Below are 24,248 nucleotides of genomic sequence, written 5' to 3' on the forward strand. Positions count from 1 at the left end.
CTCTAAAAATAGCTTTATTTCATTTTTTAAAAACCTTTCAATATATGTGGGTGAAGGAAGAAAAACAATAGGATCACTCTTTTAAAGAGTTATTACCAAAAACCTTTCTTCACTTTTACGTGACATTCTAAACTTCTCTTTAGCCCATACCCGACAAATGAAGCAGGTAAAATGCTCCCACAGATGATGGTAGAATGTCACCTCCATTATCCCTCCCTTCCCAAGACAATGTTGCTGAGCAGGCACAATGAGGGTCACACCCTCAATTTTCTGAAGCTTTGCAAATTCACTTTTAGTGTCCAATTGATTTTAACATTCAAATGACGGCCCACAGTGGATGCTGTTTTCTGTCCATGGGGACAATTTAAAATGAAGCTGAAGGCTTTTTAAAAACCAATTCTGACCGAAAGGGTTGGCTACACAATCGAAATGACAGCATTCCTAACCCTACAGTTGGAATTGCCACTAAGAATTTTATTTTAATCAAGGAGTGAGCTTAACGTACACAACGTCTGTTTGAATAACATACAAACTATTATTTATGGTCAAAGAAAGAGATTTCAGGCCACTGCTCAGACTCTTTTAAGTGAAACACAAAAACTAACAGCATAAAAATGTTTAGAGATTATAAAATAGTGAATGGCTAGCAATGCTTGCCTGCTCCCCAAAAGCGAATGTTCTTAACTACCATGAAACATAATCTATATTGAGTGATCCGCAAAAATTTCCTGATGTAAAAAAAATTATTTATACTAAAAAGTCTCGGATGCACTGTGTAGAATCAGCTGGAGCTTAAGAGAAACTAGATTGTTGGGGGAAAAGTTTCTTGGAGAAGGAAGATGACAGTATAATATACACACATTAGAGGGTTGGGGAAGAAAGAAGATACACGTCACGAAGTGTGCACCGCATGGCACAGGCAAGGGTAAGCACGGACACTTGAGGGGCTGTGAGAGTCAGAAGGTGACTGCAGAGCTCACTGGGCACATCTAGAGACAGGAGGCCCAGTTGGGAGACACTAACAATACCTTCTGATATTAAATAACGAGGGTCGGGCCTGGACTACAAGTAAGGGGTGAGATTAGATTACATGTGGAAAGATTAAGAAAGCTTGGTAATGGAGTGGTGACACAGTGAGACAATGATTCCAAGTTTCTGAGCCTGGAAGTGCTAATGAGAGAAATCACAGCATCATCATCCATCTTTGTGTGAGAGATGCTAAGCCTGTAAACAGTTTCTTCCTTTGCTCTGGTACTGCCAAGCATCATCACTCACCTGGATTATTGTACTACTATCACAGAAATGAGCTCCTTGCCCTGACGTTACTACTTATCATCCCATCCCGATAAGCCACCCTCTACCCCAGAGTCCCATCATATTATTTTATTTAATTCCAGTTACTTGGGAGGCTGAGGTAGGAGAATTGCGTGAACCAGGACCTGGGAGTTGGAGGTTGCAATGAGCCAAGATTGTGCCACTGCACTCCAGCCTGGGCTACAGAGTCACACTCTTTCTAAAATAAAAAAAAAAAAAGTTAGAAATAAGGATTCTATCATTCAAAACACTTCAGATGTGAATATTCATTGCACTTTCTGCTAAGTTACATTTTACCTAGAAAAAGAAATGTAAGGAATACCTTTGGTTATTTCACAACCATACACCCATACTATGATCAGAAACCTCCTAAAAATTAATCAAAGCTCCCTTTCTTAAACTGCAGGTTAAGTATATGTATCATTTTATTTGCATAAAATGATGTGATAGGTTATTCTTCTTCTTAGCATTTTAGAACAAGTAGTTTTATAGATCAACATCCAATTATCCACTAAAATAGATTAACCAAATAGGAAACAGTTTACAAAGTACTCTGACTTTGAAATCTGATCCCAAATTCTTCCACAATAGATTTACTGTAATCCACTGTTTTGCTTATGATAAAATTATACTTAGTTTGCATTATTTTTGCTGAAATAGGTGGTGATGAAAGGTGGCTAGAAGTGGGTAGAATACTGAGAATAGAAAATCTGAGATATCAAAGGCAATATGTTATTTCATAGCTAATAAAACAATAACAAAATTCCCCTAGAAGCTCTCATATTAGTTGATTTAATAATGTAAATTCAGTTTCTTCAAATTTCATACTGAAAACCTAAATTATGTGTATTCTGGAGCAGTGCTTTTCTCCTATCTCCTAATAAGAGCTCTATAGGAAAGTAGGCAAGCTACCTACTTCATGTTTGAAGACAATGCCTTCATGTTTGCAAGGCACAAAGTTTGTCACATTTAAAATTCTGAACTTGATATATCTTAAAATCAATAGGTACAATTAATAGGAGATATTTAGTTTTGCTGTTTCACTTCCTCAACCTTAACAAAAAGCTGTTACAAAACTGACTGCAGGGCTTACAATTTCTGGCAACTTTTAATTATGAAAAAGTAGAATTAATGTATTTTTTAAAAGAAAACAAAGCAATCTTACTGCATGCATTTTCTTGGTAGCAATAGAAACTGATTTATCACAGGGAAAATAGAAGTCGCTTGCTGAGAGCCAGGCTGGGCATGTAATTTGCATAGAAGAGGGAGCAGATTGTCAATGCCCTGACCTGTCAAACACAGGTAGGGCCTCGGAGATAATGGGTCCCAGAATACAAAGCTCCATCTTGATCCAGACAGACGCACACAACATGGAGACGCCAGATGGATTAAATGAGAGACAAAAATGCTGGCTTCTGCCATCTCCACAGGAAGAACGTAAGTGCTGCAGAAGATGACAGATACCAGATACCACATGGATCCCACCCCAGTCTCTTGGCCCCATTGCTGTGCCCATGCCATGATTTCCACACTGCTGAGAAGAGGCCAGCCTCTTCAGTGCCATGAATACAGTCACTGGGGAGGTGCTCGACCCAACTGACAAGAGCAATCAACCATGCCTACGCCTACGTGTCTTACTTGTAAAGAGGAAAAGTGCCACATGATGATAGACACCAGAGCCTGCAGCACGGTGCAAGGAGCTCTCTGTTCCTGCTGACCTCCATAACTAGCTTTTCCACAATGGCCCAGTCTCTAGCCACACGTTTCCAGGGTGCACTGCATCCTCAGGAAATGTCCCATGTGACAAAAAGACCGTCTGCCTAGACGATGGTCCTCTTTTCAGATCCAGGTTCAAGGGGGATGTGGCGTTTTAATTTCTACGGGCAGCTGTAACTGAGTCGGACCATCGGGACAAGAAAGAACTCACTTCCCCTGAGGCCCACTTAGCACAGACAATGGAGGATGTTGGACATGCAGCCAGGGGACACATAGCTAAGGGACAAGCCCAGAAAGGCAAAAATGCAAGAGCATAGCCACAGAGACAGCAAGTCCAGAGACTCCGCTGTGCAGGTCCACAGGCCAGACGCTGAAAATGGTGTGGTTAGGAAGCTGAAGGAGGGCTAACTGAGCCGGCCTTCTTTCCAAAGCTGGAGGCAGAAAGTGCCTTCGCGTCTTCAGTTTTACGTAAGCTGACAGCCACCAGCAGTAACACCACATTTGATAGACAATTTTTTTTTTTTTAAACAAAAAGAGTTTGCTGGAGTATTGAAGATCTAGTGCATACAAGGTCCAGTGTGGGATACCTCACTCACCCACTCATCGATTTGGCAGACATTCATTTAATTCTATGATTTGCCAAGCTTTGTGTTTGGTAATGCAAGATGAAAATAGATGGGGTATTTTCCACATGGGCCTCGCAGAAGGTGAGGGGGTTAGCATGCCAGATGTAGGGCAGTGAGGGGGTACATAGAATCATGGAATGTTAAACTAGGAGGGACTTCGGAAACCAACTAAACCATCTAAGCCAGAACTTTTACAACTTTTTCCTAAATATTCAAAAACACCCTTTTTAAAAACTAAAATTTACGAAGGATCCCCATGTACAGAAGTGAGTAAAAAAACTGTCAAGGTGGTGTTGGGGGGAAGGTGATGTGATGCTGGTGGCCTTTCCCACTCTCCAAACCCACTGAGGTACTGCTCCTGACCAGAGATCACAACACACCAGTTGAAAGTCAATTATCTAGTCCAAATCTTCAGTTTTACAAATGAAGAAACTAAAGCTCAAGCAGCTGAAGTTTTGACTAAAATCCCAAATTACTTAGAAGAATGTAGAGGAGGATGCAAGTCACCTGAATTCCACTTCTGTGTTCATTCCACCCTATAAACACGATTTCAACAACCAAAACTGGAAAAGTTTGGAATTTACAATAGTTGCCATTCATTTGCCATATGCAAAGTTCAGAAAACTGGTATATAAAAAATACTAAAAACAGGACTTTTGAAAAATACAACATTTGCTGGTTGTAGGTGCAGCGTGTTTTAGGGCACCTGCCACACGTGTATTTCCCAGGTCTTGTCCAGAACTTTATCTTTGGTCTGCAAATTGTAATTTGCCTATCCATGTGTTTCATTTCACTTTTTTTCTCTGAAGGACAGATACATGAATGAACTTTAATATACTGTTATTTCTCATTTTGTTTTTTAAAAAATAAGTTTATATAGGGACAAAATCAGATGCCCATGTTGGTGGGACACTCTGGAGGCTGTCCCTACAGAATTAAAAATATACCTTATATTCATATGTATTCTATCTCCTGTTATTTGAAATGAGTGACATATTGTAAGAGCAAACTGCATTTTTTAAGGAAAATTAAATAACATTTTAACTAGAACAAGAAAAAAGTTCAAAAGCATCATCAATTACAGATACTTAAAAAATATATATCAAGGGGCCAAAGCATAGTAATTTTTGATTAAATATACACCCAAGACAGACAGAAGCAAGCTCTATAATTGTCAAGTAATATTGATTAGGATGGCAAGGAACCATTATTACAAAGGGAAAAAACTCAATAGGGTCGAAAGCTTATATGACTCAGGATCTTGGAGACCAGGTTTGGCAGCAAAAATAGTAAATATGCTCTTCATCCTGCAAGAATGGGCTGCATATATTCACAGCCGGGAGGAAGAGGTGGGCCTGGAGAGGACACCAGGAGGCTGCAACTGGGTCTGGAGAGGCTGACCTAAGGAAGTTCTGGGCCTGGAGAGGCCGCCAAAAGTGGAAAACTGGGCCTGGAAAGGCCCAGTTGTGAGGAATCTGATCATAGTGAAAAAAACTGCCTGGATTTAGATGGAGAATCAGGTGGAGGCAGAGAGAAGTGTAGCAATCCTCTAAGTTATGCTTCGCATATTATATTATGACAGAAATATTCATCTTCCCAAACACATTATATGTATAAGCAAAATACTTAAGTTTTTCCTTATTCTCAAAATGTGATCTTTGTTACTTAAAACTCTTCTTCCCACAAAAGTCTTCCTTAGGTATAAGTAATTTACAATCTACACAAATCATCTCTGGTCTCTGCTTTAGCTTTATTCTATGGTCCCTCCAACTATTCTTACAATAGTTCGATGAGTGAGTCACATTTGAAGTTAAAACACTAAAAGGTAAATTAGTAGTTATGAACAATGTAAGATAATCAACAATTTTCACTATTAGGACTCCTAAGCCCTTTTGCTTCTTGGTAAATATATCAGTAGAGTTTTTCCATTATTTTTTAATAGAATGGTTACTTCAATATAAGAAATGTTTAACTCTCTGGAAGGACATATTTGTACCTATCTATAAATTTATTTTTTATTCAATAAACCAAGGAAAACATTCATATTAACCTTTGACTTTTAATAATCTTGGCTTTATATATTTTGCAATTTCAAAATATATACACACAAATATAGCTTGCTAGTTTAGTTATAGGAAAGCAAGAGTAATTCCTGAAAGCAAAAAAAAAAAAAAAAAAATACGTTTTTAAGATCACAGATTATTACAGATACTCAATGGAGACATCCTATTTGAGACACTACAAAGTAGTGATTTTCAAACATTTTTATCTCAGGATGACTTTACACCCCTGAAAATTATTAAGCATTCCAAATAACTTTTTTTATATGTGGATTATATCTAGCAACATGGTACTGAATTAAAACTGGGAAAGTTTTAAAATATTACTTTTTAAAAACAAGCAACTTCTTGTTAACAGAAATTACATTTTTACCAAAAAATATATATATTCCAAAAGAAGTGAGAACAATGGCACTGTTAAATATTTTTTCAAAATTTTTAGTTTAATATTGGCCTATAAGACAGATTCTCATATCTGCTTCTGCATTCAATCTAATGCAGTATCACAGGACATGTGGCCTCCAGAAAACCCCAGTGTATACTTATAAGAGAATGTGAGTAAAGGGCAAATAATATCGTCTTCTGATTATGAAGTAAGAGGTTATTAGACCTCAGAGATCTCAGAGATTCCCCTGAAGAGTCTTAAAAAACCCCCAGAGCTCCCTGGAGCTCACTTTAAGAAACAGAGTCTAATTTTAATTATTATTCTTTCAGCCATTATAAACTTACAGGTCTCCATGCCTTCATCATCATCATCTACCGCAGGTTTATCATAAGATTTGTCGATGGCAGCTCTGAAGCTCTCATTGCATCCCCTGCCTCTGATTATCCGCGGCCGTGGACGATGGAAAGGAATATCCCCATTCAAAGTCACCTCGGCAACTGCGGTCTGCAGACTCTCTAATGAGCTTGACTTCTTCAGACCCAGGGAAGGACCCACATCTCTGCTGGGAGAACCTGGGAGGTTTACAAAAAAAAAAAAATGTTAGTGTGAACTAGTGAAAAGTATGTACCTGAATATGCACTGTCGAAAACTTCAGGTACATAACAATTATTTGCTCAATGATGAGTTCTGGAATGTAGATGGAAAAGACAAAGAATAAATGAAGTAATAGTTGCTAATTTTTATTTTTCCCAAATTTATACTAGATTTGGTCTATTTTCTCTCTTTGCATTAGGAAAAACTCTAAGTCTTTACTTTTTAAAAAAAAAATTCAACAGATGAAATTGTTGTCAAATCGTTTTGCTCCAGTAATAGAAATAATCTAAAAGAACCAGAATAACCTGGAAGCTCATTTGAAAAGCAAGGGAAGATGAGGAGAAGGCTAAGGTAAACAACCAAGAATAAGCTTTGCACTTAATTAAAATCTTTTTTTTTTTTTGGCAATTTAAAATTATTTAGAACAGAAGCTAGACATGCACATCAATGTGCTCTGTCAAGTCTCTTCCTTGTTAAACTGCAGACCCACAACACTGCATAAGGAGTAAGACCACGGGGGCCAACATGTCACCAAAACAGTTAGGGCAACCTGGCAGCAGGTAGAAACCCAACCCTGGGAAATATGGATATTCTATAGAAAGAGTAACACAAGCTTTGAACGGAAACATTACATAAGGGCTGTCTCTCAGAGGGAAATAAAAAAGGAGAGACTGGATATGAGTACTTCTATCTCTAGGCCTGGGAACAATATGTTTGAAAAACAGGTGATGGACAGAAGAAAGACGACTTAGCAATTAACCAGAACATTTCATGAGGATGACAGGGACAAATTCCAGGAATTAAAAATTCGGCTCTATTTCCTGAGGATCTAGGGCAGAAGGACCCAAGATAATACCAATAGTACCAAGTTGTGGAAGGCAATCAAAACTGATTTCTTTAACCAGGTAAGACAGCCTCATCCATCACTGCCTGACCTGACACTCAAAGGTAGACTAATTTAGCTTCCGGATGACTGAAATACCAGCTCTACACCACCACCGGGGCAATCCAGGTTATAGAACTGGTTCTTCATATATACTGTCAAAAAGACAGGTGAAAAAAATAGAGGGTAGGAAAAACAAAATAGTTTATCTCTGCATGGGGTCATCAGCCCATATGTTGATCATGTTATTACCCAGAAGACAAATAGTTGTGACATAGGCTTTCCACAGCTCAGAAAATAAAACAGAATTAAAATTACACTGAAAGACTCAAAACAAAATTTAATTTTTTAAGATTCACTGATGTTACATGAAGCTATTTTGGGTAAGAATAGATATGTTTAAAATGTAGCACAAACAGGAAGGCAAACACATGATTCTAATGAAGAAATAATATTCCACAAATTGTTGTGCTGGAAAGAAAAAGATGTCATATTTAGCTTTCTCAATGCAGGTTTGTCTATATTTCTTTATTTTATGACAAAAGTTCATGAAATTTATTTCCTTGAATGAGATCCATCTTACTTTTTCTGGTTAGCACTACAATTTTTGACAACTGCATTTTCTAAATTACTCATAAAAGTCATGTCATGGGAAGGAAAATGAATTTTGTCCCAAAAACCTACATAATAAGAAATCAAGGAATAAAAAAGAATGGGAAAAGATCATTCCTGGGCAGGGATATTTACCTTTATAGTTTCTAGAATTAGCACTGGAAAGATCCTTTTGTGAATAAATGCCTATCAATTTTCATAATTTACCAGCTATATTTGGCTTCCATAAACGTGTATTGGGCAAATGTTTGGTGCTTTCTTGAGTTTATTAAGGATATGTGTATGTGTGTATGTATTTGTATGTGAGTATATATCATGAATAAAGATTTCATGCTTCCAGAAAAAATTCTCATAAAAACACCATTTATATATATTAAGCTTTTCTTTATGTAAAGTTAGCTGAGATTTTACTTAGTGTACTGACAGCAATAAAAACTTAAATAATGAATTTCAGAAATGGCATGAGTATGCATTAAAATTGAGTGTCCCTAAGCATAAACACAGGCAAACTTGGAAAGAAAAACAATGGTCAAAGTATAATTCAATAAACGATAATTTTGTAAGCGCAATTCAGAGCTTACCTACCTATTTGTTTCCCTAAATTCATAACACTCTGAAATAACCTTTTGGCAAACTGTTGACCATTGTGGATGGTGGGCCCTGAGTTTGTGGAAGGTCAATGAACTACTCTCTGTATATTTATGTATAGATGAAAACTTTCATAATAAAAAATTATACAAAATGTCAATTATCTACAACTTCTGAATCTGTAACACAGATCAGCAAACTGTGCGTCAAATGTGGAAAATTTTACTGGAACACAGCCATGCCCATGTATTTATATATTGTCTATGGCTACTTTCATTCAACAATGGTAGAATGTAAAAGTTGCAACAGAGATCTAAAATATTTACCATCTGTTCCTTTACAGAAAAAGCTTGCTAACTTTTGATTTATAATACGAGTAACATACACTTTAGTACTATATTTGACCAAGAAACTATAACAAAGGTTTTGAATGATATGTTAGGATTTCCCAGTTAAGTTATTAAAATTCCTAACACATTGATTCAGTCAAGTGCCTTTAGAAAAAAATTAAAAGGATTCCCTAACACTACAAACTTAGCATTTTACTAGTAATGAAAATTGAAAAAGTCTTTTTGTACATAAAATATATGGAAAAGACTGTTTTTATTTACACCATAAAAGTCAGTATCTTTTGTCTTAATTTTAAAACAATATTTTAAGCTCTTACTTTACACAAATCTTTTAGGTCATTAGCATACTTTGCTAATCTTTATACTTCAAGAATGAAACCATTAGAAATCCAATTTTCTTCTTATACCTGTTCTCCCTTGTTATAATTTGTGGAGAAATATTTATCCCCAAAATATGATACAAGATTCCTAAATCTGGAAAAAAAAAGAGGGAAATCATAATCATACTACTTTCCTAGATCTGTTTCCTATTCCTATTTAGTAATATCCCTCTTGCCAAAAAAAAAAAAAAAAAAAAAAAAAAGAAAGGAAAGGAAAGGACGTCTTTTGCAAGGGGCAGAGGGAAATGTAATTCAATTTTCATTATGAAAGGCTTATGGCTAGGCTAGACAGATGTTCAATGCTAAAATGTCACTATGATTCTCCCAAAAACCTTTGGACTAATCTATAAAATCATAATCTTTCTTGAAAACTCAAGTGAAGTGACAAAAGAAAAATAAGTGAAAATCTTTTCACTCTCTAATATTAGGGGACAGGGACATAATAAAATATCTACTTTAGGTATTTTATTCATTTAGATGTAAAATCAACAGACCAAGTATTCTGACATCTTTGTAATAGCTTTTTGCCCCAAGATTTTCTAATTTAATTTGGTAGAATAGACTGCACAAAGTGCAAAAAAAAAAAAAAAAACAAAAAACAAAAAAAAAAAACAAAAACCAGTTCTTTTTCTCTAGAATCTAGCACAGTTTGATTTTTGATTAGACTATAAAATCTGCCTTGAAACTTATGTAATGACTTTCCATGAAAGTTATCTAATGCATTGAGTTATAACTTGGATATCATTATGTTGTAGATCACAATAAACTGTCCTTTTCCTTATAGTAGCTGTGAGTTGGTTAAATTAAGTATTTTTCTTATTTTACCTAACTGACATTGTATATGAAGTCAGGTCCTTTAACCTGAGCAGCTCAATTTGGTTTTTATGACTGTTTACTTGGATCAGGATTATTGCTTATACTGCTAACTCTGAAAACTAACTACTATTTTACATATGTGAACTATCCCATAACATTTCTCTTTAGCTCTGATTCAATAAACTTTAGGTTTCATAAGAACAACAAACAACTCAGTAAGGGATAAGGCTATGGTTAATTGTCTTGCAATACAGTTAATCTTATGATTTATTAGATGTCTTTTTTACAATCTCTTATACTCCAAAGAATATAACTCCAACCATGTCCACAATAATTTTTACATATATATATGTGGGATACACACTTGTTAAGCAGGCTAAAACTAATTTACTACTGCAAGTTAAAAATGCAAATTGAAGCTAATTAGTGCTAAGTAGTGTAACTACATCATACTGGATACAGATTAAAACACTATTCCAAACTTATAATAAGTCATAAATGGTCAATTATACAAAGCACGTTAACTACACTTAAAAGACTTTCCTGTGATTACTGTCATACAATAACATAAAAATCAAAATCGATGACTATAATGCAATCCCAGTTCAATATAATCCATTGTTTCTATGGAATGATTTGGCAGTATTTTAGAAGTAACGAATTTAGAACAAGCTCACAAAGTTAAGATATGAAGCCATATGCATTATATAGTCTAATACAACGTCAGGTTAATTATAAGCTAATTCCAGCATCAAAAAAAGAATACGCTTTTCTGAATGACTAATGATAGTAATACCGGACGTTGTCCTACGATGAAAAATATTTATATTGGCACTATTGTCTTTCAAATCAAAATCACCACTCTGAAAATCACTTTTTGGATGTTAACCTAGACATCACATAGCTGACTTAAAAACCTAGGAGTCTACCATAACAGATCATGTTTGCAGGATTTTGATTTTTTAAAAATTGGGATAAGACATCCTTACATGAATATAATTAAGAAAATCTAGGTTGTTTCTAGCCTTTTTGAAGCAGTAAATTATATTACTATTTAGTAAGTACACCACTGATAAATTTCTACTAACAGAAAATATTTCTTTTCTTATGTAATTTGATTTCTCACAATGAAAACATCTGCGTAAGACTGGAATATGTATGTTTACATGGCATATGATTGGCAGCTCTATAATTGTGATAAGCTCTGTGGGCCATGGTTTCTATGGCAACAGTCTAACTGTCCATTCTTACCTGCTTTCTGGTCATCCACTGTACTGAGTTTAGTCTCGTCAGCTACTGTTAAAAGGTAAATGTATAATGGTTAGCCCAGTTAGTTCCCATAGCCCATCATGCTTCCACCATTCCCAGATCTTTTTAGTTAGGTGACGATCCTCAGCTAATATTTCATGCAAATACTATGAAACATCAAGCAAACATTCATAATCAAAAAAGGAGGAAAAAAAAGCAGTGTCTCCATGCAATATGCCAGTCATTTCATTTCACAGACATGTGTGTTATATGTTAGCATATCATAATTAGCCAAGGCAATGCATCACCAAATTTTTCTTTATGCATATGATAAATTAATGCTTTTAGTCTTGGAATACAAACAGCCACCAGAGAACAGCATAAGTTACAGTTGATTAACAAAGGTTTTAAATCATTCAGTGTATAAATATAATTAATTATTTTACTTTTTTTTTTTGGTGGATTTGGATTTAGAGACACTATCTGATTGGTGTTTGAACAACTATGATTATTTTCCTCCTCTCATTTGCTCTTAAATACTTTCTATAATAAATATTCTCAAATTATTACTTTGATTAAATGCCTTATCAAAATATGAAAGCTTCCAATAAATAAACCTTAAAGAACAGCAATGAAAGGAAGACATCATGAAGTAACCAAATTCTAGACATGGATTGAGATAATGGTTTCTCTCCAAAATTTTCTCTTCTAGTTCAAAAATCCCACAACCAACCAAATACAATTTCAACGAAATTGGTTTTAAATAGCCAAAGTGTTAAAACATTTTATTTTGTAAAATAAAGATACATGGACATAGCATGATATGCACATGTGTTTGTTTCCATTCTCTTAAGAAAACATATATATTAACATATTGCATATTATGTAAACATGCCACTTACGAGTAATATTGTTATCTCAAACTGGGAGAAAAACTAATTTTTGCCAAATTGCCACATTTCACATTTATTTTCTCTATTGCTCAAAGTAAACAGACATCTGCTTGGGACCATCAATTTTATCCTGAAAGCATTTAAACCTTATTTAGATAAAGATTCATGGAGATTGTACTCACTACCTAAATCCATGCTTTTTGATTTTCGTGTTTTAACGAAATCCAATTGACTGGCATCTGAAAATTGCTTTGTGCGTTTTTCTGACATACTCTGACGTCCAAATCCTTCTCGTTGAAAAGCAAGAACTGGATCAACATCTGGACTCAAAGAGCTGGAGTGAAGAAAAATATAAACATAAAAATATTTACTAAAAATAGCACACATCCATTTTAGGGAGGTTCATACATACCTGCAAGTATAAATATATATATGTATATTCCTCAAGAAAAATTGAACTAAATAATACAATACAGTCCATTAAAAAAAAACTGTGGCTGTATAGAAGGTGACAGAAAAATACAAAATTAATTTAACATTTAGAGTAACTCTTTCTCCATGTGAATTTTCTCCTTCTCTACTTTCCTCTGTGTTTCTTCACTCTACTTGACAGTACAGAATTACTTCAAGGTGATCATAAAAAATGAGCCTGATATTAGAAAAATTGAATTTTTCAGGAAACCTGTCATATATTATACACAAACACTAGCAGTGAACAAGTGACCATATAAATTGTAATTAAATAGAAGTTTCAAAAACAGTATATTCTAGCCTTATGTATCTTTTATGTTGTTTTAAAGAAAAAAAATATGTCACTATGGCATGCCATTTCATAAGGCTGCAGTTTCTCTGAAATATTAAATCAATAAAGAAATCAATTCAACAAACATTTATTAGAACCTATTCTGATTAAGGCATTGTGCCAGGTACATAGGTCCAAATAACAGATAAGAAAATCCCTGTACTCTATGAGCTCATAAGAAAAATACTAAACCAGAAGTATGAAACAGATGCTGAGGATGCATAGATGAGTGAATAAACAGTATATGAGAATCAGGAAGAACCTGACTAAGTTTAGATGACATTTGATTTGGGTGACACCAACACAGTGGCTCAAGTGGGGATGATGAGGAAGCATATGGCAAATCCCTGGTAACAGGATGTCTTCTGAAGTGTTCCTCCAATGCAAGTGGTTGAAGATGTCCCAGAATCACTCCTGTTTGTAAAAATCTGTGAACACATTCTAAAGTGCTATAAGGTGTTCTAGCCACAGTTCATAATATGAAAAGGGTTTTCTCTGTGCTGGGCACATTGGGTAAGTAAGTATACTAGCTCTACTATATCAGGTCCAGCCACCTTGCCTATCTGGTCAGGTGAGAGAACATCCCTCTACAGCTAACTGAGCACACTAAAAACGCCCAGGGCTCCTTCCACTGTCAGCTGAATTTATGATAGTCTTCCTCGTGTTTCTGATGGAAGCAAGCTTTTCTAACCCTTTATGGTCTTATAAGAACTATCATTCATACTAGTAAAAAGACAATCAACCTTTGGATGTACATCAGAAATGTAGTTGCAATTTACTGTGAATGAAATGAGAGTTGGCTCTTAAAGAGCTATGGTAAAAGTTTGAAAAGTAAGATAGCAGGCAAAAGCCCTGCCACTGGGTAGGGTGACTTGAAATGTTTGGAGCTCATCATGTATTAAATATGCTCAATAAAGAGAATAGTTGTCTCATTCACTTAAAAAGCTAATGAGAGAATTCAGCAACCTAAGGTGAAAGCCCCATTTAAATTGCTAACTACTAAACAAGTCAGTCATCACCCAATGAAGACTATCTCAAATTATCAAATACAAATTATGATGACAGACATCTACCCTCAGATGCCCCTTCACATACTACTATGCTTTGGTGTAAATGGCTTATATGATGACAGCACATACACCCAAGTGAAAAAACACACTTCTAGACGTAAAAAATCCAAACCCATATGACAAGTAATATGACACAATCTTGCAGCAGCAAAATCTAAATAATATATTTCCAATAATTCTTTTATATATTGTCAGTGGATCTCTTCAGTCACTCTGTACATGCTAACTAATTCTTTTTACCTCTTCTAGAATAATTTAAAACTTCAACTCCCTACTTGGGAGGCTGAGGCAGGAGAATGGTGTGAACCCGGGAGGCGGAGCTTGCAGTGAGCCAAGATCGCGCCACTGCACTCCAGCCTGGGCAACAGAGCAAGACTCCGTCTCAAAAACAACAACAACAACAACAAAACCTCAACTCCAATACTGCATCAAACTTGTGAACAGAATGCATTTGAAATACAGTGTTAGTAGAAATAAATTGTTGGTAAAAGATTTTTCAAAGAAATACAAATTGTCACTGTCAATCTTGCCTGAAAACCACATATTGGTGCATCTTTAATTTTATATCCTCTAAAATTATGTTACTATTAAGATTAGAATTTGCTGTTATTTCCTTTCCCCCAGGAACACATTATTAATGTTCTCTCAATTGATTAATGGATTGAAAATAGTATATTCTAAAAAAAAAAAAAGAAAATAGTATATTCTATAAGTAAACAAATAAGTTTAGCCATTTGACATAGCCTTTGACAACTGTGCAGTAAACTACAGATACAATTTAAAATGTCAAATGAGTTTGTGCATTAGTAAGAGTCTTAAAATAACTAAATATTCTTAAACTATGACAAAATTAATTCTTCCCTATCAATATTCCCATTAAACTTATTTCAGACACAATAAACAGTACACTGGAATATTTAACAAGTTAGATTGCAGGAATGACAGCTGATTCTTTAAAGAATGTAACCATATCCTGACCCCTAATGTTATTAAAATTCCAGTTATTAATCCTGTCTTATTGGCCTTTTGTTTTCATAGCATTTTCATCAAGGATTAGAGAAGATATTGTCAGGCTGGAAAAGCTTGCATTTTCTGCTGTGATTCAGAACAGCTGGCATTCTTGTTTGGATAACCCTTCATTCATATTATTTTCTTTGCCCCACATTCCCCACAGCAAAATTATACAAGTCCTCACCATTTTGCAAATCCCCCTTAGGGAAATTAACGCCATAATCTATCGCTTCTAGTTATTTATCTATTTTCACTAATATACTGCTTTATAAGGCCCCAAAGACTATGACCACCTCCACAATTTCTCATCATGGTAGAGATTTAAAGGCTTTTGTCCCTAAGATGAACACTGCGTCTATCTAATCCTTGATTTCTCTGTTGTTACTTTCATTTTCAGAAAGAGATATGAGACACAGCAGTCAATGTAACACCAACTGCAGATTTCAAATGGGTTTTTACTTTATATTGTAGTCTTCCCTTCTATGTTTAACCAAAAACCTCATTCAAAGATGGGCCATTATCATGCAGGTTTGAGTGTAGTTCTATTTTTAAATCCTGTACTTTCAAAAAGAGAATTTAAAAAGAAAGAAATGAAAAGCTAGAGATGAACTTTTCAAGGTCCCAAATAAGAGGTGTGATTTATTCTAAGAGAACATCTTCATAATTAACAGATAAATGAACTGTATTTTGTGTGTTCATGTGGAGAGTCAGGGAAGAGGACTGGGGGAGTGGTTCACTTTGTTAAGATCATCACTAAAAATGTTAACGCAAATAAATGCCAGTCCCCTAGACACCTCCTATCTAATATTTAATGTTGACACAAGGCAGAAAAACAGTAGGAAGCAGGAATGGCTAAGTGGTGAAGAAACAACACCATAACATTTAAATATGATTTTGCTGATATATTCATAAAAGACCCCAGAGAAAGGGCAATGAGAAAATTCTGGTACAATACTTCACATAGTTTGTGTTAATTATCACTACAACCTTGCGAGGTCATCCCCAAGAGGAGCTTTGCTTTTGCTTATTGATGTATATAATTACTAGGCATAAACATTAAGGCACACATCCACCTTCATGAGCCACACATTGGCTCAGTAGTATCAAATGGTTTCTTCTATTTTGAAAGACACAGGAGAAAAAATAGCAGGGAGTGCCCCAGAAGTCACTATGTTAAAAGCAATTACAAAGCATTTTAAACAGTATGGTTATAGCACTCTGAAAAAAAAAAAAAAAAACACTTTAAAAAAAGCCTCCTCCCACTCTTAGAACACATCAACTCTTAGTTTTGCAAAGTTATCTAATTGTCGCCATCAATTTAGGGAGTTGCCAAGAATTTATTTATTTAATTGAAAAACAATGCATCAAATTAACACAGATGTGAAATAAATCATAAACAGTGAAAGTGAAAAACAAATGAGCACGGTTTTTTGATTGGTAGTAGTTTTGTCATTGTTTTGGTTATATTACTGACTATAGCTCTTGAAGGCTAAAACAATTAAATTTACAGGGTTGGGGTATAATCTTTTATTAAAAGAGCATAAGTATATAAAAACCATGAAGACAGAGCATGGCTATTAAAAAAATGATTAACTGTATTTAGCGGTAAGCCACTTAAACATAAAATGGGACTGTAATTAATTCATGTTTTCCAACCCTGGACGATGAGCTTACCAGTCGGCTGAATCACTGATTGCAGCCTTGGCCCAAGTACCAGCATCTGCCGTCACGAACCCCACATCATCATGGGAGCTGGAAGAGGACTGGTCAGAGAGATGTGGAGGAAGCACTGGCAACCTGTCATCTTCTATAATGACAGTGTCATCTTGGGGCATATTCACTGTAGGGGACAGCTGGTATTTACCTGTCCAGTGAAAAAAGAAGAGGAGAAATTCTAGACATCGATCAAAGTGTTACATCTATTAATTTTAATACTTTGCTATATTAGTCTAACTTTCCACATATCTGCTCAACCTGGTAGAACAAAACAGAATTTAGCACATTTATTTTTCATAAATGATTGTCAAACAGAGACCTCGAGTCTATTACTACCTCTGATGCTACAACTATATAGCTCAGGGCAATGCATGCAATTTTTCTGGTTTTAAGTTTCCTAAAGCCAAAGATACTCTCTCAAATGTCTTCTAATGTGAAAATGCTACATGCATTCTAAACTGTGAATGTCCTTTGAAAAATTACCAGGAAATTTACAAAGCCCCATTAACTTGCATTGTTTATTCATTCATTCACTGAGCAACTGCTGCAGAGCAGGTACTGCAAGACACAGTCTCTGTCCTTAAAGGACGTATGCCCTAGTGAAGGAGAAAGAATTACAAGCAGTGATAATTGTATGGTGGTGTAGAGATGAGCCCAAAGCCATTCACTTGTGTTGTAATTGCCTGGGTTACTGGGCGTAGGAAGTGCTGGAAATCTTGGCAAAAGCTAACATGAGAATTAGGTTTTAAATGGTCAATATTATCTCTTCTGCCAGAAGAAATGATGATATTTATTTTAGATAGCAACAACATCATTATTAAATGCATGATGGAGAAAAGCCCATGATGCAGTCAGATGACACTTAAAAGATGAGTATCAACAGAAACAAAGCCTAGAAAAGGAGAGACACCTGGAGTGATCTTGATGCAAAAAATTAGGATCTGAGTGGCCAGAGGTTTTTCAGGCCATGACTGAGGATGTTGGGATGGCATACACAAGCGTGAAGGATTTTTAAAAGTCTGTATTCTATTGTTCTAGACATTTCAGCAAAGGAGCAAAATTTATTTAAATTGCTACATCTTTTCAGGATAACCCACAAAAAGTAAACTTGCTGGGGATTTCAACTGCATTCCTCATTTAACATCAACTACACTATTGTAGTAATACTGTAAGTTCACTGAAAACTCTTCTCAGCATGTTACCAAGAAAAACTTTCTACTTTGATTTCAAATGCACCCATTTTGACAAACTATGAAAATTAACAGCTTATATAAATGCTAATGATAAAAATGTAAATCAAACGTAATACTTAGCCATTTCCCTTACCTGAATTCAAATTACTCATTTATTTCTAATACAGTGTTAGAATATTAGGATAGAAACCTGTTCAGCAAAAGTATCATTCATCAATAAGGTGGGACTTTCTAGCACTATTAGCCAAAGAAATGTTTCCTTCTCAAGACATACTTTTTTTCTTCAAAGTATATAGAATTATAAAACCAGTTACCCCAATGGACAACTCACCACTGATGAGGCATGTCACAATATTAAATACCAAATCCTCACATGGGCATAATTTATTAAAAGGAAATATTACAGTATAATCATAGTGCATTCATTTTTAAACACAAAACTAAAACTTCTGGTTTTACACAATATATTCTGAGAGATGGCCTAATAAGCAATATGGAACACTGAAAGGTGCATATGATTTTTTTTGTAATCTGTTGTTCTGAGTAGAAATATACCTTAACTGTTGTGATACAATATTGTATACATAGATAAATGGCAAGAAATCTTCCTCATAGTAAGAAAATAATTTAGCATTATTTTTCTCACCCATGATTTGAAAGGCTAATATTTCACAAGATTTGAAAACCCATATTTTCCATTTAACATGCTTGCCAGGAATATAGTTTTGGGTTATGGCTCCAAGATTATACCAGGGTAATGGACAGCTAAAAAACTTAACTACATATTCTACTAAGCTCCACCTAGACAATACAACGATCCCTTAATTATGTTTTCTAGTAGCTGGCACATCATAAATGTGAAACCTTCTATGACTTGAGAAGGCTTCAATTTATTTCTGATAGGCAAACTTTCCTCTTTCTTCAACTAGTTAACTAGTGACCTACAAACTAAGTAAACTACTCAGTATCTTGTAGAGGAGTGAAACAATGAAATACAAAATGTTTGTTTACTAAACATTTATTCATTGGCAAATTTACATAGAAGGTAACACCACACAGGATACTAGAGGAAAACTGTGCCAGTGACATGACTCACAATAAAAACATTAATGTTCCATTTTTCTGTGTCAAATTGCTAAGATAAAAATGTTCTAAATATGTCTTCTTAAACTCACCACATATATATGAATATACAAACTACTGAGATAAATTCTAAAATGGATAAAACAGATTTGTTTTGTTTTAAAAAGAAAAATTATTCAGCTAAAAAAGTTGAGAAATAGTTGAAGTCCCAGGCTTACAAATGACAATGTGTGATGTCTTTTATGAAATGGATGTGCTGGTTAAATTAGTTATGCCGATTATCCTTGTTGCTGGTTTTTTGTTTTTTTTTTTTTTGATATGGAGTCTCACTCTGTTGCCCAGGCTGGAGTGCTGTGGTGCGATTTCAGCTCAATGCAAGCTCTGCCTCCTGGGTTTAAGCGATTCTCCTGCCTCAGTCTCCCCAGTAGGTGGGACTATGGGTGTGCACCACCACATCCGGCTAATTTTTGTATTTTTCGTAGACACCGGGTTTCACATGTTGGCCAGGCTGGTCTTGAACTCCTGACCTCAGATGATCCACCTGCCTGGGCCTCCCAAAGTGCTGGGATTACAGGCATGAGCCACTGTGCCCAGCTGCCTTGTTGCTGTTTTTTATTGTTAGTTAAGAGAGACCAAACATTAGAAAAATGTTTAAGGCTTTTCAAAGGAAGAATCCTATGTAGGCAGCCCCACTACAGGTTACTTTCTGATGAATGTCCAGGACTATTACAAAATCCATGATTGTGGAAATTCTGTCAAAAGAGATGACAGTTAGAGAAATCTTGCCTTTGGTCACAATCCTGGCTGACCCCAACAGAAGCTAAGGAAATCCTAATCAGGTGTGACTCATGATAAAGAAAAACATGCATCCAAATTTTGGTTCAGAAGTACAGAAAGTGTGCAACTTCTGTCAAGTTAATTAATGTATTTGCTCCATAACTCCCCGACATATAAGGTAAGTCGGTTGGAGTATGTGGTTTGAAGGCTGTTTTCAAAGATTTAACGTCTTTGATTTTTTTAGTCACCATGGGTGCCAGGATAGAATAAGATCTGGAGACTTTCGAATAACTGCTTACAGATGTAGATAATTATACATTGATACTAATAAAGAATGAAGATCTCAGCATTCCCCAGAGAGGGCTATTTTTAGAAAAAGGAAATAGCCAAAAATAAAGTAAAACGAAAAACATCATGGGATATCAGGACTTAGTTCCTTCATCTGTTAAGTAGGAAAGTGTGACTGATGACATCTGACATCCTTCCAACTCTAAAGGCTCTTCCTTTTGGGGTGTATCTTTTAAAAGCCTTTCTTCAGGGACGTGTTCACACAGGAATGCATCACAAAGCCTCAAAGCTCCGTTTAACCTAGAGTTCTACATAGGGGATTACTCCATATGAAAATTCAACCTGTTAACATAAAATTAATAACTCCCTAAGGTAATCAGCCAGAATTTCAATACAAAGTTCCTTTTGTATCATAGCAAATCATGAAGTAAATACCTCAACCTCCACTAATGTCTACAAAGGAGTGATTCCAAACATATAGAAGACAATCATTAACCAAACAGTCTGAGGAATTTCCATGCACCTAGATACTGTGCAAATCAATAAACACTGTTGTTACTGGTTTAGGCGAATGGAAATCCAATGTCCTAATGTCTTTGGAACTATGGAACCCATGACTCAGAAAAACATAAATCCAAATTTTGGTTCAGAAACTGTGTGATTTGTCAAGTTTCTTAATTTTTTTGCCCCATACCTCTCCTAATGCCTTGTTTGGGCATTCTGTTGGAAGGCAACATCTTGAACAGGATTTCTAACTTTAAGTGGTAACTAATTTCACAAATCGCACTTGATTCTTACGGCCAGTGATACTAGAATTAGGACTGAGAAAGAGTGAGGAATTTTCAAATTTGCAAAACACAAGATGAATCAAAATATGCATATACACTTGTCAGGGTAAAACTATTTAGAATCCCTAGTTCCCGGTACAAATTGTAAAAAATTATCTTAAGAAAATATCCAAATCATAAAAACATCAATTTAGCCTACCCTTAAATAGTAATGCATTTGTCACCCCCAGCCCAAAGTGGTAAAAGGGCATACACATCACAAAACACAGAACTGGGAGAGAAGTTACTGCCCTGGGGAAGCATCTGGAGTTTTAAGAGTTCAGTATATATCTAGCAGAAGAGGAAACAATGTCAACTACAATGCAAACCGAAGAGGACTAATGAAGCTATAGCTAACAAAATCAGGGCAACAGACTAGGAAGAAAATGGCTCTTCAACTCATATATACAGCATTTCAAAAGGTCACTAGCTGAATTTAGGGATTTTTTTGGTTTGAGTTTTAGTTTTAGTTTTTCGCCTTCCTCTGAAGCATCAGGGGTTGGAGGCAGGACGCAGGTTACAGGAACTGGTGGACCAATGGTCTGATTCAGTATGGCATGTCCTATGTTCCTATAATAAAGGGGAAATTACAGCATATCACTTTGTGTGCACACATATCTAGGGACACATGCACACTCTCTCTCTCAAGGGGACTGAAATTTCATCAATAAAAAAATAATTTAACAAAGATAAAGATTTATACCAAAGCCAAGAAAGTATGGAAAATCCAACAGCAGTGAAGAGAGTGGTAAGTAATAAGCAAAGATTTAAAAGTGATAAACTATGTACAAAGCCTTTCACCTGACAGGTGTTCAACCCAACAGGTGTGGCACTCTTCCCTGACATTCACTTATGCCAAGCATGTAAAAAGAAAAATGTTGACAAAGTAACACCAGAAAGCTGGCTTGTCTAAGTTCCACATGTAACAAGATAAGAAATTACATATTTAGCAATTTTTCTAAATTAGAAAGCTAGAGAGATTAGAGGAAGAAAAACAGACAATTCTACCAGACATGTTTATGTATGTTTTTGATCATGCCCAGTAGAAAGTTCTTTGAAGGCAGAGATTGCTTCTTACTCATCTTTGTATCTACAGCAAAAGTATATACGCAATGTCTTGCCAATAGCAGGCTTTCCATAAACACCCACTGATGAATAAATTACTGTTTCAATGAGGCTCCATAATGGAAACTTGAATTGTATTAAATCTGCATTAAATGTACTCAAAATGGAGTTAAATTTAGGGTTTTACTTTAAATGAGAGCCTTGCAAAATATACCAGTAATAAAAGTGTTTTATGTCAGGTGTTATTTTAATCAAAATGGCTTCTTGTGTTTTAAATTTGAAAATTCTCACAAGCTAATCGCAAGATGAGCAACTCAGTAAATCCAACCACTCCTGTGGCAAAGCAAGTCTTTATTAACTGGATCTGTTAGTAGAAAGCTGAACTGCTGCAAAGCAAGTGCTAATAACCTCATTACCCACCGGGGGCCATGCAGATAGGATGGTACTGAACCCAAACAAAGGATGCAGAAGACTAGTTTCGTGATTTTAAAACTAAAGCTTCAGAAAAGTAAAATACAATTAAAATACAGTAACATCCTATTAAATACAAACCAGATACATGTGAATATTTTACATATGTGTGCATATATCTGTATATAAATATTTTTTCTCCCCCTCCAGGCAGTGCCACTGTGAATGATATGTAACTGTTGAATCCTTTTTGCCACAAGCCATTAAATTTTTATTTCTTTTTAAACATAGCTTCACATATTATCTCAAGTAAGTAAAGAATATCTTGATCACTAGAAAACATTTCCATATGATCCCTTTCTTTTTGGTTGCTTCCTCATGTTACAGGATCTAAAAGTCACTTAATGGATTGATTTACCTCTTCACATGAACACTTCCTGAATGATTTTAATAAACCTGTTCTCTTTTCTCTTGAAAACATTATTTTTATTTACATTAATATTACACTAATATTACATTAATATTATACCAATAACCTCTCAGTAAACCAATGAAAGCATCAAAATAAGATGTGATAAACAGAGTTTTACCTGACTCACCCATTATCCTACTGAGGGCAGCATTTCTGCTGGGCGATTCATCAAGCCCCTCAATCCCACTGTAGAGGGAATGGGAAATTCTTCGTTCTCTATCATCCAGCGCTGTTTCAACAGGCAGCTCAGGTCCAGGGGGGCTCCCAGGTGACTTCAGCTACAGAGTAACGGGGATGGGGGCAAAGAAAAATCAGTACCTGGAGGCCCATTAGCAGCACGGAAGAATTACAACAACTTGCCCAAGGCCTGTATCCAACTGGGTACCAAATGAACTAGAACTTTTCACCCTGTACCAAAATAATTTGTGATGACAGCTCTGCCTAATGACCAACTTTCTGTGCCACTTTATACCATGCCTCCCATGAAGTTCTGTCAGATTTCAACCACTGGAGGAAAAATATGTATATTTAAGGCATTTTTAAAATCAGAGCTTGTTGTTTATTTTTCCAATTTGACTGTTAGTGTCTGTTTAAGTCAATTTAAGTTACAGTGTAATTCAGAATTCTTTACTAGATGTTACTCTATAAAAGGCGTGCTTGATCAGAATGGAAGCTGCAATTTAGCTATAGGTCTTATACTTATGGTATGTAAATACATCTAACAATTAGCACACATTTTTCCATGTGTGCTGGTGGAATTATTACCTACTCTACAAGACCTAAAGACGCTATCAGCTCAGGTGTCTTGAACAACACACTGATTTTAAATTCCTCCTGCTAGAAATTAAGAATAATCATGGTATTATCTTTACTGTAATGTTTAAGTACAAGACAGTAGCTGCAATAATCACTTTAGTAGTGTACAGAACAATATGAAAATCGGGACCAAATATTCTAATAAAGCACACAAAGATAGGAGGATTTCAAAAACATATACAATCTAATAAATAAGCAATGAATGTATGTCAATTTTGATGACAATAAATTAAAATGGTATCGGGCATTTCT

General features: G+C 35.4%; 1 protein-coding gene across 37 annotated transcripts in view; it reads right to left on the reverse strand.

Moving 5' to 3' along the window:
• The window catches only part of PARD3 (par-3 family cell polarity regulator), a 710,416-nt gene that overhangs the window by 216,563 nt on the left and 469,605 nt on the right, over nucleotides 1-24,248 (reverse strand). For 7 of the 37 annotated variants that reach the window (XM_054503368.2, XM_054503363.2, XM_063669767.1 and 4 more), the window contains 5 exons: nucleotides 23,308-23,458; nucleotides 17,023-17,212; nucleotides 12,648-12,799; nucleotides 11,576-11,620; nucleotides 6,446-6,673 (listed from right to left, as the gene is read on the reverse strand). In XM_054503368.2, coding sequence (XP_054359343.1) covers nucleotides 6,446-6,673; nucleotides 11,576-11,620; nucleotides 12,648-12,799; nucleotides 17,023-17,212; nucleotides 23,308-23,458 — 766 coding nt within the window. Of the gene's footprint in view, nucleotides 1-6,445; nucleotides 6,674-11,575; nucleotides 11,621-12,647; nucleotides 12,800-17,022; nucleotides 17,213-23,298; nucleotides 23,459-24,248 lie in introns of all 37 variants that reach the window. The other 30 variants (XM_054503373.2, XM_054503361.2, XM_054503365.2 and 27 more) reach the window with 9 other exon arrangements.

This window comes from Pongo pygmaeus, chromosome 8 (genome assembly GCF_028885625.2).
Source record: "Pongo pygmaeus isolate AG05252 chromosome 8, NHGRI_mPonPyg2-v2.0_pri, whole genome shotgun sequence".
Taxonomy (NCBI): Eukaryota; Metazoa; Chordata; class Mammalia; order Primates; family Hominidae; genus Pongo; species Pongo pygmaeus.